The sequence below is a fragment of the Phoxinus phoxinus genome, assembly GCF_949152265.1.
Source record: "Phoxinus phoxinus genome assembly, chromosome: 7".
NCBI classification, from domain to species: Eukaryota; Metazoa; Chordata; class Actinopteri; order Cypriniformes; family Leuciscidae; genus Phoxinus; species Phoxinus phoxinus.
The window spans coordinates 1,933,744-1,948,702 of record NC_136882.1 but is presented as its reverse complement, the minus strand read 5'-3'; the positions used below and the strand labels follow the sequence as shown (position 1 = coordinate 1,948,702).

Genomic DNA, 14,959 nt, shown 5'->3' with positions numbered 1-14,959 from the left:
CTTGTGGGGGAGGGGACAGTATGATGCAAGTGCTACTCTTTTAGAAAATATAGTTTTAAGCATTTTTTTGCACATAGGCTACCGGTATACATTACAAAATTATAAGGCCATGAAATTTACACACAAAAAAATATTATTTGACAATGATGTGCATTTTGAATCAAATAAAAAAAAACTTAGTCAAATATTTAAAAATGTTTTTCATTTTCACAATTATGGCAATTACACAATTATGGCAGGTACTTTTTAAACAAATACAAACCAAATTTAGTAATACAAATTTAGTCTAATATAGCCCAATTGGGGCCCAAACAAGACCCGCAAATAAACAATAATGGGCAGCCTAGCTGGAGCCCACAACCTAAACCAAACTGGGGCCCATAATAACCCCATCAAAGTGCCCACTCTGAGCCCATGCCCACATGACACCCATATAACCCAGAGAAAACCCATGTGGGGCCGACATGGACATGTTGGCTGGGCGATACTGGTGGAAGGCCAGAGTCTACACGCCTCCACCACGGCCCACTAACCTGAGAGAGTTGAGATAGTCACAATCAACTGGAGATAAATCTGTCATTGAATCCATCTCACCAGCATTGAGACAGGTTTCCGTCTAAAATAAGAAGTCCAAGTCATGAGATGTATTTTTTTTTTTAAATAAACGATTTGTTACAGATAGATGGATCTTGCCTTCTTGCGTATTCCAAAGTCAAAGTGCGAAGGTGCCGAATGTCGACCCTCTCTTGACGCAGCGGTGTCTTGATGAGCGGCGAAAGCGGGTCAACGAGTCCGGAAAGACTGGAACAAGACCGGTAGACTGTGACTCCGAGGCACGGTTATGTTTAGGCAGCAGATCTGGGTATTATTTGTTTTTGGCAACGACTCCTTGAATCTGTTAATCATATCTAAATATGGACAAACAACAGAAAAAAGTTCACATGGCATCTGTAATCAACACCAAACGAAAGTGTTTTTACATTTTTATAAGAGTGCACCTGCCCTCAAGAGTCAAGACGATAAACATCATATTGCTTTTTCCTTGATCAAATGGTTGATGGTAGTATAGACTTCCATAGGGAAAAAATACTATGGAGTTAATCTGCGCCATCAACTGTCTGGTTACCAACATTCTCCAAAATATCTTCTTTTGTGTTCAACAGAGAAAGAAACTCATACAGGTTTGGTACAACTTGAGGGTGAGTAAATGACTGATGACATAATTTTCGCTTGTGGGTGAACTGTCCCTTTAAGAAGTGCAACCCTTAAATCTGAGGGGGAAAACTATTTGTCGTGGTATCAGAAACCATGGTGATTTAGCAAGGTTTATGTAAACGTATGACCTCACCTATAAGTCTACTCGGAAAACGAACAAGAACTGAGCAAAACTATACGATATTTCACTAAACAAACGACATGTCAGTGTGTGTTGTCGCAGTGTGTACTGCGCGCAGTGCTCAGTGCGCATGCGCGGGGGCGTGGCCGAGCACGGTGACGTCAGAAAGGTCGTGGGTGAGAGGTTGATCGGGACACATCTTGTTGTCTTTGTAAGAGTGGAGCTCGATCACGCAGCCGTGTCTTCCCTCTTCCCCGAATCCTCTCAAAACTCCCCCCGAACCTCCCGAACCTTCCCCTCTCACCCTCCGGACCCTCGGACCCTCTCCCCATCCCGGAGCGCGCGCGTCAGGTGAGGCTTTACCGCGCTCCGTGCGCGCCACGGGCCTGCAGGCCGCGCGCTAGCCTTAGCACTCGAGCTAGCCAGCCTGCGCACTTCTCACGCGGCGTCTGGTGACATTCCCTCACTGAGCACAGCAGTGTGTGGTGTAAATCTCCTAATACACGCTCTGAGTGCAGATGAGCCGGGTGTGTTTCGTGTGAGGGGTCGTGTGGTGGTGTTTCGCGCTGGTACGCAGCCAGTAAACACACTCCAGCTAAAGCTAACGCTGCTCCAGCACTGATTCATTACCACACGCGATACATGGCGTGTTTATATCAACAATCCGCGGATTTACATCATTATTTACACGAATACTCGGAGTATCTTCATCTTTTCACTAATAGCCATATGCCTCATATAAGTTTTTAACGTAAATACGCATTCATGTTTCTCGGAATAAGTTGGAGATGAAAATAAACCTGCAAAATATCGCCATTTAATGGTGTGTTTGTTCTCGAGTGTGTTTTATTGAACTCTAGCAGCAGGTACTGTGGTATTCTGTGTGATCATCTGCAGTGTGAATATGCTTCCACACACTGACATTGAGCTGATGAGATGAAGTGAGTGTTTTATGAGAGTGTGTGTGTGTGTTTTCCGACAGGTTTCTCATCCGTGACCAAAGACCCCGAGCTCGCCTCACTGATCATCATGGACTCTGGTGTGATTGAAGGAGGACTCAACGTCACGCTCACCATCAGACTGCTCATGCATGGCAAAGAAGTGGGCAGCATCATCGGGAAGGTGTGTTCTCACACACACCACAGCCCTGAGTGCACACACACACATCACAGCCCTCAGTACACACACACACACCACAGCCCTGAGTTCACGCACACACACACCACAGCCCTGAGTACACGCGCGCACACACACACCACAGCCCTCAGTACACACACATACACATCACAGCTCTGATTTCACTGTTGAGCTCATCTACGGCTCGTATCTCGTGTTCTCAGCACTTCTGTGAGGCGTTCAGGTGTTTGTCGATTATTATATATTTCGCCGATTCAGAAATTTTAAAAATCGATTTTGTAAGATGTTTAATAATGTGATGTTTCAAAGCATGCGGTTTTCTGTGGTAACGAACAAACGCCGCCTATAGAAGATTATGACCCAGCACCAGTCAGCTTCACCGGATCCAGCTGATCATCTGTTACGGTCATGGGTCTGTCTGTGGACCGATGCTCACTCGTGCTAATGATGCTGGAGCGCGGGCTCGCGCCGTGAGCGGAGAATGTGAACGCTAGGGCGCTGTGAAATTAAACCGTAATATGTGCAAAGGTCCAGGAGAAACATTGGTGTGATAACTGTTAGATTGGGGTTTCATTAGTTCACTGGCACCAGTGTAATCCTGCATGCTAACCGTCACACACACGGGCTTCAGGAACGGCTCTCACACACGGCTCTATTAAGGGTTCATAAACATATATTGGTGCAGTAAAAGCTGTGGAGTGAGTTAGTCCATTAGCACTAGTGTAAAGCTACACGTGTAGCGCTCTAGACTGTGAACGGGCGACAGAAAGATGATGTATTGCCCATAGAAACTTCAAGAGTTCATAAAAATATATTGGATATAATAAAATTTGGATGAAAATCATGAAATCCCTCAACTCTAACAGCGCTGGTGAACACCCAGAAGCGCCGCTCTTATGACAGAGGAGATCCATGCATGGCAGTGAGCAAATGTGTGTGTTGTGCACTGCTGGGCCACCGTACGTGTGCGGCTGGTGTAAGAGAATAGCTTGACGTGCTTTAATGTTAAGAAGAACACTATTCTTTCACACACACATGCATTACTGTATCCTCTATTCCCCGTGTGTCTGAAGCTCTGATTTCTACGAAGCCTCGCCTTATGAAAGCTCAGAGCGCCGCGATTGGCCGCCGGCTGACCCAGTGCGCTGCGATTTGTATTCATGCACAAAGAGATCCATTACACACTAAAGACACAAACATAAAAAGGCATCATATGGTAATCTTTGAAAAGCAAACCTCAGAATGAATATCTGTTACTAATGCGCTGCATTATAACGTTGTGCTGCCTGGATATGGCCTATGGTAGCACCTCCATCACTGCCCTGACCAGTAAACACATCAATCTGTGGCAGAGCACTGAAGTAAGAATATATTATTTTAATATGGACCCATTTTCTGTCCAATTTTCGTGTGACTTTGAATAATGGTGTGGCTATTTTATTGGATTGGATTTATTTTTAATTCACATTCAGAAAAATGTTTTTTTTTCTTCATTAAAAAGCCTTATAATAATGCAATTATACAAAAAATAACTAATTAAAAACAAGATAAATAAATAAATATAAATAAAATAATCAGTTTTCAGGCAAGTGCATCCAGACTCTTCAGTCCTAGTCTCTACAGCAGGGGTAGGGAACGTCGGTCCTGCAGAGCGGGTTCCCACGGGTCCTTGAAATCCTTAAAAGTTTGTGAATTGGAAAAAAAAGGCCCTGGAAAGTTTTTGAAAACGATCATAATAGATACAAGTCCTTGAAAGTGCTTGGATTTATTTTGTGCAAGAAGTTTTCTGAAAAAAATGCATGTCAAGGCTTCGGTCACTTTTGACTGCGACAGAGCCAAGTGTGACCCCTAGATGAAGATGACCAGAGGGTTAGGTCCTTGAATTTTAGGCTATTGGACCTGGAAAGTCCTTGAAGTTTAGTTCCAACCCTAATCAAACACACCTGAACTAGCTAATCAATGTCTTTAGGGTCATTAAGGCTACGATCAGATGAGTTTTTATCAGGGTTGGAGCTAAACTCTGCAGGACCGACGTTGCCCACCCCTGCTCTACGGGCTTCTCGCGGGTCTTCATACACGAGTGTGTTCATCAGTCATGGACGTGGTGAAGAGCAATACCGTTTATATCCTGCATCTCAGACTATGAGGAATAATGAGGAAAGGCTGTTTAGATCATGTGTGTTTCTGTGATTACAGGTCATACACACACACACACACACACACCCCACAGGAAACCACACACTCATGTTCACTATCATGACTAATACTTTGCTTAGTTAAACAATATAATTCCAAGTTTAGAATGATCATTGTTGGCACAGCGCCACCTAGTGGCCAACCAGAGCTCATACTGCAATACCCTGTTTATAACTGCTGTGTGTGTGTGTGTTGCAGAAAGGTGAATCGGTGAAGAAGATGCGAGAGGAGGTGAGATCCGCTGCTGTGTAATGCTGTGCTCGACAGTCACGACTCCTCATACTCCAGTTCTCCTTTTGAAAACATCCTCCATTGTAATGTACCCGTGCCGAGTAACCGGTGAACTACCGGAAGTGGCCGTTCCCCACACGAGACTCCATGAACCGCATTACTACACAGTTTAATAAGGGTGCGCGATATATACAAAACCGTTTACAATCATAATATAGCACAGTGCTATTGTGCATCACACAGGCTGTGAGTCCGATAAATACATATGTACTGTTTTGTTTCCGCACAGCTTTAATTATGTGCATGCGTGCAGATAATGTTACCTCAGCTCGTTCACAGTAAACGCTACACACACACTTACTTATGTTTATCTGGGAACAAGATTGACTCGTAACTCGTTTGTACATCTACACCAACACAGGAGAATACATGAATATATTTCTAAATATGCTAATTGTTCATCGGGATTTCAAAATGAGTCTCGCTCTGATTGTTCAAGACGTTACAGCGGCTGATGCTATCGCCCAGAAGTGACCAAATATTAAAGATTAAAGGAGAACTCCGGTCAATTTTAACATTGAGCTCAATTTTTATTAAATTTGGAGTGCTGTCAATACAGAGAACAACGACAAAAATCTGTGTTGCCTACACTGTGTTATCCTCTTTTTACAATTTGCACTCTATTGACTTCAATGGGGCAAGTTTTAAACCTGCTTTTATTTCTCTTATCATCCTTGATGTGTCATTACAAGTGCCCAGCCATGTTGAGTGATTCCTTCAGAGTGAACACGAGTGAGTCTGACTGCAGGAGATGTGGAAGATATTCATAAAAATGATGTTAATTCAACAAGCGCACAGGCCTGTATTTACTTCCTGTTTCCGGTCGAAGTCCAAAGTAGTCGATTGTCGAGTTCACGCGCGTGATCATAGGTAACTAAACGTGTGTGTGTCTAGATCTTGACGTGTGTGTGTGTGTGTGTGTGTGTGTGCACAGAGCGGTGCGCGGATCAACATCTCTGAGGGGAACTGTCCCGAACGCATCATCACGCTCGCCGGCCCCACCACCGCCATCTTCAAGGCCTTCTCCATGATCATCGAGAAGCTGGAGGAGGTACGGCTCGCTCACACTGAGGCGCTGTGTGTGTGTGTGTGCGCCGCTGATGTGTGTGTGTGTGTGTGTTCCAGGACATCAGCAGCTCCATGTCCAACAGCACGGCCACCTCCAAGCCCCCGGTGACGCTGCGGATCGTGGTGCCGGCCAGCCAGTGCGGCTCGCTCATCGGCAAGGGCGGCTGCAAGATCAAGGAGATCAGGGAGGTGAGACCCATCATATCTGCATTCCCATAATGACTGCGGTTTAACTCGAGTTACGGGTGCGTACACGCGGTTTAAAATCCTGGAAAACCCTTGAGAACAGCCATATTTATGAAGATGTGCTTGAATTATTGAAATCAATATATGGGAAACTTATTTTTGATTTTATTGATTAAAATCAAAACCCTCCCTCATGTCCCCCTGAGACGAGAGATTTATGTATTTTTTTCGTCTGTAAAAAATCTTAATTTTGCGTCATCGGAGGCTTTTTCGGCCAGAGGCTAGAGACTACAGCCAGTAGGAGGCGCTAGATCCGCATGTTCTCAGCCCGCCCATAGAGGAGGGATCTCACTCACAGAATGTTCAAACAGTGTCAGCCATCTTTTATCTGGAAGCTAAGCTAACAGGCTCTTGTTCTGTGGAGAAAGCTGAGTAGTAGCGGTGACCATCCTCTTTTCCCCCGGACACGTCCGGCCGTCGAGATCGTCCACAATGTCCGGGATTCAGCTTTTGCTTTCTGCAGTCGCCATTCATTGTTTGCATGCACAGCTTTTGTGTCAATCTAACTGAACTCATCCCGATTGGTGGATCTGAGTGTAGTGTTTACATGAACGCTAAACAAGTGATTTAACATTGCTAAGAAAATTCCCGCTCCTCCGTGAGAGATACGAGACCGGTGCGTCTTACAGGCGCCGCTCATCAGTAATCCCGCCACCGGCCTCGCGCCGTTCTCCCGCGGCCGTCAGTCCCGCGCGCCGTTCTCCCGCGGCCGTAGACTGTAGAACGCTAAAGCCGAATCCTGGACAGTTTGGGCGATCTCAAAATCCCGGGCAGACTCACGGAGACTCACTTAGCCTTGTTGTTTAACTGCGCTCTTACCGGTAGGCGTGGCCTCGTAGGGAAAATATCTAAGTATACAAGTGCATTCTGGGAGTTGTTGTCTGTCATCCATATGAGCCACAAATACATTTTTCTGGCTTTTTCGCAGTCTAGATGGCTCCAAATTCAAAAATAATTTCACATTTCTACTACATAAATGACCCATTTTTTAAAAATACACATTTATCTTTACAGAGGTGAAGTATCCCTTAAATGTAAAAAAAATATAAAAATGATGCATACATTTAATTAGGTTAAAAAAATTGCTTTATAAAGGAAGAAATGCCCATAAAAGGTAAAAATCAACTTGATCTAATGGGAGAAGATGATTTCTGTCACTGCTGTGCACGGACCACCATATAGAATATGGAGAACATCAAAGCGTTAGGAGTCCTAAACCTGCAAACGTACCAACACAACTGGCAAAAATCATCTGATAATCGTTATTGATAAAATCCCAGAAAATATGGAGATATCATTTGTGTGTCGATATCCCCCAGTGACGTGTGTGTGTTCAGTCGACAGGAGCTCAGGTACAGGTGGCTGGGGACATGCTGCCTAACTCCACCGAGAGAGCCATCACCATCGCCGGGACCCCGCTGTCCATCATCGAGTGTGTCAAGCAGATCTGTGTGGTCATGCTGGAGGTAACGTCACGCTTCATCAACACAACACCGCTGGGTCAGATATTATTAATACATGTTTTGATCATTCTTTCTCGTATTTTCTCTGTTCCTCCTCTCGTCCCAGTCGCCTCCCAAAGGCGTGACCATCCCGTACCGACCCAAACCCTCAGGATCGCCTGTCATCTTTGCAGGAGGACAGGTGAGCGTCCTGATGTCGCTGTAGCATCTCTCTCTGTGTGTGTGTGTGTGTTTGATCTGAAACCCGTGTTTTGCAGGCATACGCTGTGCAGGGACAACATGCCATTCCTCAGCCTGATGTAAGAGGCACTCTTTGCTTTCCCATAATCCTTTGCTCCGAGTTGGGCCTGTTGTGATGCTGTTCTCTGTGTTCACAGCTCACTAAACTCCACCAGTTGGCCATGCAGCAAAGCCCGTTCCCATTGGCCCCCAGCAGCCAGGGCTTCACAGGTACACACACACACACACACACCTCCTCTGGCCCCCAGCAGCCAGGGCTTCACAGGTACACACACACACACACACACACACACACACCTCCTCTGGCCCCCAGCAGCCAGGGCTTTACAGGTACACACACACACACCTCCTCTGGCCCCCAGCAGCCAGGGCTTTACAGGTACACACACACACACCTCCTCTGGCCCCCAGCAGCCAGGGCTTCACAGGTACACACACACACACACACACACACACACACACCTCCTCTGGCCCCCAGCAGCCAGGGCTTCACAGGTACACACACACACACCTCCTCTAGCCCCCAGCAGCCAGGGCTTCACAGGTACACACACACACACACACCCTCTAGCCCCCAGCAACCAGGGCTTCACAGGTACACACACACACACACACACACACACACACACACACACCTCCTCTGGCCCCCAGCAGCCAGGGCTTCACAGGTACACACACACACACACACACACACACACACACACACACACACACACACACACACACACACACACACACACACACCTCCTCTGGCCCCCAGCAGCCAGGGCTTCACAGGTACACACACACACACACCCCCTCTAGCCCCCAGCAACCAGGGCTTCACAGGTACACACACACACACACACCTCCTCTAGCCCCCAGCAACCAGGGCTTCACAGGTACACACACACACACACCTCCTCTGGCCCCCAGCAACCAGGGCTTCACAGGTACACACACACACACACACCCCCTCTAGCCCCCAGCAGCCAGGGCTTCACAGGTACACACACACACACACACCTCCTCTGGCCCCCAGCAGCCAGGGCTTCACAGGTACACACACACACACACACACACACACACACCTCCTCTAGCCCCCAGCAGCCAGGGCTTCACAGGTACACACACACACACACACACACCCTCTAGCCCCCAGCAACCAGGGCTTCACAGGTACACACACACACACACACACACCTCCTCTGGCCCCCAGCAGCCAGGGCTTCACAGGTACACACACACACACCTCCTCTGGCCCCCAGCAGCCAGGGCTTCACAGGTACACACACACACACACACACACACACACACACACACCTCCTCTAGCCCCCAGCAGCCAGGGCTTCACAGGTACACACACACACACCTCCTCTGGCCCCCAGCAGCCAGGGCTTCACACACACACACACACACACACACACACACACACACACACACACACACACACACACACACACACACACACACACACACCTCCTCTAGCCCCCAGCAGCCAGGGCTTCACAGGTACACACACACACACACACACACCTCCTCTGGCCCCCAGCAGCCAGGGCTTCACAGGTACACACACACACACACACACACACACACACACACCTCCTCTGGCCCCCAGCAGCCAGGGCTTTACAGGTACACACACACACACCTCCTCTGGCCCCCAGCAGCCAGGGCTTCACAGGTACACACACACACACACACACCTCCTCTGGCCCCCAGCAGCCAGGGCTTCACAGGTACACACACACACCTGTGCGTGTGCCGTGTGTAAGCCGGTCACTGAGTGTGTGTTTCTCTCCTGCAGCTGGTATGGACGCTTCTGCGCAGACAGGCTCTCACGAACTGACCATTCCAAACGATGTGAGTTCACTGACGCTTCTATCCAAGTGTGTGTGTGTGTTGACACAAACATCCGAAAGATGGTAGAGGACACGACTAGGGTTGGGTATCATTTTGAAATTTAACGCTGATCGATTCTGATTCTTGTCGATTCCTAATTTCAATTCCGATACGGTAAAAGAAACGTAGATATTCATCTACAATCAAATGTTTTGCAATAAGACAATGTGAATATCATGAACGGAAATCATCAGGCTAAAGAACACTTAGAGCGTTTGCCTGTGGTTTAAATACACCATAGAAAAACAACTAGCCGAACTAATATACACTTCAAGCATTATTAAAGACAAGTAAACACTCAGTTATTAAAACACAACAAATCAAATATTTGCAATCGCAACAAATACATACAACTGAACAAAGATACGATTAAAATGTTTTTTTAATATTTTCAGGTTCAGAAACTAATCAAATGTAAAAACACTATATTTGTAATGTATATTTTACTTATAAAGTGCAGTTACAAAAGTTCCCTTTCGAACGGTCACTTCGTATTGTGTAGCTATACGCAGTGGGCAAACTAATTTCCTCAGATTTATTGAAGCTTAAAAATGTAAAGTGCATTGCAGCTGCACATCTAGCCTAGTGAGAGACTGGCTCACTCATTGGCTGTGCTGCATCAACTGCACATCCAATGGCGAAGGCGCCTCACACGTCATGGCAGAGCCTATAAAATGAGCCCGAATCCGCCATTATAGCAGATTTTCTCAACTTCAGCAACAAACTCTGTCTCTGTGTCCTCCTGAAAAATTCTGAAGCTATCGCCGCTGAAACGAGCCTTCTCTGCTAGAACGAGCCTTTACACAGTGGACTGCGCTCTTCTCTTTGAAGCCGCTTTCTCCTGTCGCCGTTCTCCTGTGGCCATCCGGCGATCAACATATCCTTTCTCTAGGAACTGTTACGTTAAACAGTTTGAAGGAGCGGAACGAGTGTTGTTCCACATGCACCACGTGCGGATGCACCACCTCTGCCCAAAGCTGGGAAGCTAGAGCTCCCGGCGGTGAAGGGTTTCTAGGAGAGGTTCACCGAAGCCCAGAAGTCGTCTCAGGCTATGAGACACTTCCTGCCGAAGCGCTCCAGCTCCGTGTCGAGTAGGCCCAAAGCCTTGGCTTCTCCTCAGCCCAGGGAGCCAGCGAAGCAGGTCCCTCAGCCCCGCCCTTCAGCTGATACCCACCGTGACTCGTGGCAAACTAAGCGCTACCCACAGCCCCGGCGCCAGGGCCCTCGACCCAGCATTGCGTTGGATCCTGGGCCTCCGAAGACCTCCTGTTGATACACAGGGATTTGATTCTCGGCCATTTGCAATGCCTGGGACTCAAATTCAATTAATCCAAGAGCAAACTAACACCCAGCCAGAATGTGATCTTTCTGGTCACAGTTATAGACTCTACAACTATGAGAGCGCGTCTCACAACAGTGCACTCCCCTCGGAGAGTTTCAGAAACTTCTCGGTCTCATGGCAGTCGCATCGCCAGTACTCCATATGGGACTACAGCATGTGCGCCCACTACAGCACTGGCTCAAACGCCACGTGCCAGCCCATGCTTGGCAGTCGGGCAGCATGCGCATTACAGTGAATCACGGTGAATCACGGCTGTCTGCGTACCTGGATTCCCTGGCAGGCTCAGAGCTGGTACCAAGAGGGCGTGACCATGGGAGTGACCTCCAGAAGGAAAGTGGTCTTCACAGATGCCTCTAACCAAGGTTGGGGTGCGTTGCACGAGGAAAAGCCTGTCTCTCCGGCCTCTAGTCAAGCACAGAGTGGACCTTACACATCAACTGCCTGGTAATGGCAGCAGTTTGTTTGGCCCTAAAAGCATTTCTGTCTGACCTCAAAGGTCACCATGTCTTAGTCCGGATGGACAACACGTCGGTGGTGTCTTGCATCAATCGCCAGGGCGGTCTCAGGTCGGGCTACCTGTACTCCATGGCGAGAGATCTGCTTCTGTGGGCACTAGCCAACTTGAGCTAGCCAACGGCGAGGCCAAAGTCGACCTTTTTGCCTCGAGAAACAACTCTCACTGTGCAGTGTTCTTTATGAAGGACAGGGATGCGCTGGTCCATGCTTAGCCCAGTTGCCCTCTGTATGCGTCCCCCCCCCCCGTTTCCATGATCCCCCAGGTCATCAAACGGGTGAGAGAGTGGATGCCCAGTCCTCCTAGTGGCCCCTCTCTGGAAAACCAGACCTTGGTTCCCAGAGCTGGTTCAGTTGGTGGACAAAGTCCCATGGCCTGTCCCTCTGAGGAAAGATCTCCTCACACAGACGAACGGGACGATCTGGCACCCCCGTCCCGACTTGATTGACTGATTGGCACATACGTTTGGAGGCGCCTTCGCCATTGGATGTGCAGTTGATGCAGCACAGCCAATGAGTGAGCCAGTCTCTCACTATGCTAGCTCTGCAGCTGCAATGCGCTTTACATTTATAAGCTTCAATAATCTGAGGAAATGAGTTTCCCTGCTGCGTATAGCTACACAATACTCGTTCCCTATCTCAGAGAACTGAGGTTACGATAGGTACAGAGTAGTTATTCAGTGAACGAGTATATTTTCTCTTAGTCTTCTGTTGTTTGAATAGTGTTATTATAGAGACACAGCAGGAATATTGTGTTATTCTAGAGACACAGCAGGAATATTGTGTTATTATAGAGACACAGCAGGAATATTGTGTTATTCTAGAGACACAGCAGGAATATTGTGTTATTATAGAGACACCGCAGGAATATTAGTGTTATTATAGAGACACCGCAGGAATATTAGTGCTGTCACTTCAAGAGCTGCACGGATCCAATAATACTGATACACATAAAACAGTCTCTCGCGCTTAAATGGATTAAAGTCATATTGAAATACACAATTATCGATAATTATCCGATTCCCAACCCTAGACATGACTCAAGTGGTGTAAGACATGAGTATGCATCATTAAGCACTGCTTTGTGAATTGTTAGTTTTAATGTCTTGGTTAATTGTGACAGTTGATTGGCTGCATCATCGGCCGTCAAGGTGCCAAGATCAATGAGATTCGCCAGATGTCCGGGGCACAGATCAAGATCGCCAACCCCGTGGAGGGTTCGACAGACCGTCAGGTGACCATCACCGGCTCGCCCGCCAGCATCAGCCTGGCCGAGTACCTGATCAACGCACGGTAACGCATCACCCTCACCTGTGTGCTCAGCATCAGGCAGCTTTACCGTATCTAACAGGAAAAACAGTGTCAGTAGCCGCGTTTACACTACCCTTCAAACTGCGCAAATTGCGAATTGAAAAGGCAATTTTTCGCAAAAACGTTTTTACGTTCGCATGAGGTGGTTTTTTCAGGCAATTCAAAAAAGGAATATTTAGCAAACCTGCACTGGAAACAGTTTTTTTGCATTTACAGTCACCTGACGTAGATCGAAGACGAGACCGAGTTCTCTATTAAACTCATAAGAGACAAAATAATTACGGGAATACTGGGTTCTAAACCTCAAAGAAATGCCACCACCTCATATGTGCCGCTCCCAGTATAAGGGTCTTTCCTTGCCATTAATGTTGGATAAAACTCCTATGACTCCTTTTCATCAATAATAATGTCCAGTGCGGTGCCTGAGATGCATGTAAACCTACAACAATTAAAACTTAGTTTAAAACGATTACGTTTTAGTCGCGTAACATCGGTTAATGGAAACGCCGTCATTGCGCAATAGTTTATCGACATTTAGAAAATATCACAAAAGTTTAGCGCAAATCTGTAATGGAAACATGGCTAATGAGGTTCATCTGACACGTGATTGACTTCTGTGTTCTCTCGCTCTTGCAGACTCTCGTCCGAGGCGACAGGGATGGCTGCGAACTGATCTCTCTCTCTCTCTCTCGCTCTCTCTCTCTCCCCCCTACACACGACCCTTTTCTCCTCCATCACATTTACGCTCTCTAAGTGCAAAAAGGAAACCAAGTATTTTCAACCCATCCTTTCCTTTCACCCACCCCAGCTATGCTTCATGGATATATACACACACACAAGTGTTTTATTTATTTATTTCATGAAAATGTTTTTAAAAATCCCTTTGCGTACAGTTTTTAATGTCTCTTTTCTTTGCGTATTTTTGTCAGTTAAACATTACCATACGGAAGCGACAGTGGAGAAAGTGGGAAAAATCTGAAAAAACGCATTAATATGTTTTTGTTATCTCAGATTTTTCTTATAAAAACAGAAAAAAATAAAAAAGAGAGCAACTACAAAATGATAGATTGACTGTTTTTCCCTGTATCGGACATTTATTTATTTTAATTTAACTCTAGGAAGTTACAGATTTTAAAATCCTAGACGTGAGTTTCAGAGGATAAGCTCTGTTTTCTGCATCAGGTTTCAGGTGACTTCCTTTTTTTTTTTTTTTTTTTTTTTTTTTTTTATGGACATTGAATATTTGTCATTCCTCAATATTTGTGTTTTTTTTCTTCTTTATCCTGAAGTTGGAGGTTTTGTTCGAGGGAGGGTTGGGAGATGCTGCAGTTTCTGCACACATGACATTTACTGCTATAATAATGAGTTGAAAATATTTCTTTTAGAGAGAATATTTTTTTTAACCCTGTGGTTTCGAGCCCAGACTGGAGGATTCCCAATTGACCTTTATATGATGATGCGACTGAGTTACTGATCAATTACATGACTAGAAGGAACTTTCTAGATTTAACACTAGTTTCCTCTCTACTCTGCTTGAGTAATAGTTATGTTTTCTATTTTATTTTTTTCTATTTTATTTTGTTTTCTCGCAGGAGGAAGGAAAACCTAAAACCTTTTTGTGCACGTTTTCTGAATATTGTAGATTTTGGAGTGCAGCTGGAATGAAGAATTAAACATGCAAAATTAAAACATGAAATGCTGAAACTATCGAATGGTGTCCTTTGGTTTTTATGTCTTGTGTTGTGATGCACATCTGAGTGTAAAGAATTATTGACTTAGAAAATGTTAGGACAGTGTTTCTGAATTCCTGAAACGCCTCCATTGTAGACTTGAGTTTCTTCCGGGAACGAACACGTCACAATATTCCTCATAATAATTAATATGCAGAATAAAGGGGCGGGGCCTGGTTGAGTGAGTTAGTAGTGTGTTAAA

The 14,959-nt window shown here is 46.2% G+C and overlaps 1 protein-coding gene across 1 annotated transcript; it reads left to right on the top strand.

Moving 5' to 3' along the window:
- The first annotated feature begins 1,458 nt into the window (after positions 1 to 1,458).
- On the top strand, positions 1,459 to 14,734 carry pcbp2 (poly(rC) binding protein 2). The gene is made up of 12 exons (XM_079619461.1): positions 1,459 to 1,687; positions 2,319 to 2,458; positions 4,868 to 4,900; positions 5,895 to 6,011; positions 6,086 to 6,217; positions 7,612 to 7,740; positions 7,844 to 7,918; positions 7,995 to 8,036; positions 8,115 to 8,187; positions 9,767 to 9,822; positions 12,840 to 13,009; positions 13,664 to 14,734. Exons 2-12 carry the CDS (start codon positions 2,366 to 2,368, stop codon positions 13,698 to 13,700), a joined length of 957 nt encoding a protein of 318 aa, XP_079475587.1. The 5' UTR covers positions 1,459 to 1,687; positions 2,319 to 2,365; the 3' UTR covers positions 13,701 to 14,734.
- The last annotated feature ends 225 nt before the right edge of the window (positions 14,735 to 14,959 follow it).

What these genes read in the sequence shown, in the direction of transcription:
- pcbp2 (XM_079619461.1), top strand. Translation starts at nt 2,366, where the DNA reads ATGGACTCTGGTGTGATTGAAGGAGGACTCAACGTCACGCTCACCATC. An exon ending in TCTGTGTGGTCATGCTGGAG is followed by an intron (nt 7,741 to 7,843) that starts GTAACGTCACGC and finishes CTCTCGTCCCAG; the next exon opens with TCGCCTCCCAAAGGCGTGAC. An exon ending in ATGCCATTCCTCAGCCTGAT is followed by an intron (nt 8,037 to 8,114) that starts GTAAGAGGCACT and finishes CTGTGTTCACAG; the next exon opens with CTCACTAAACTCCACCAGTT.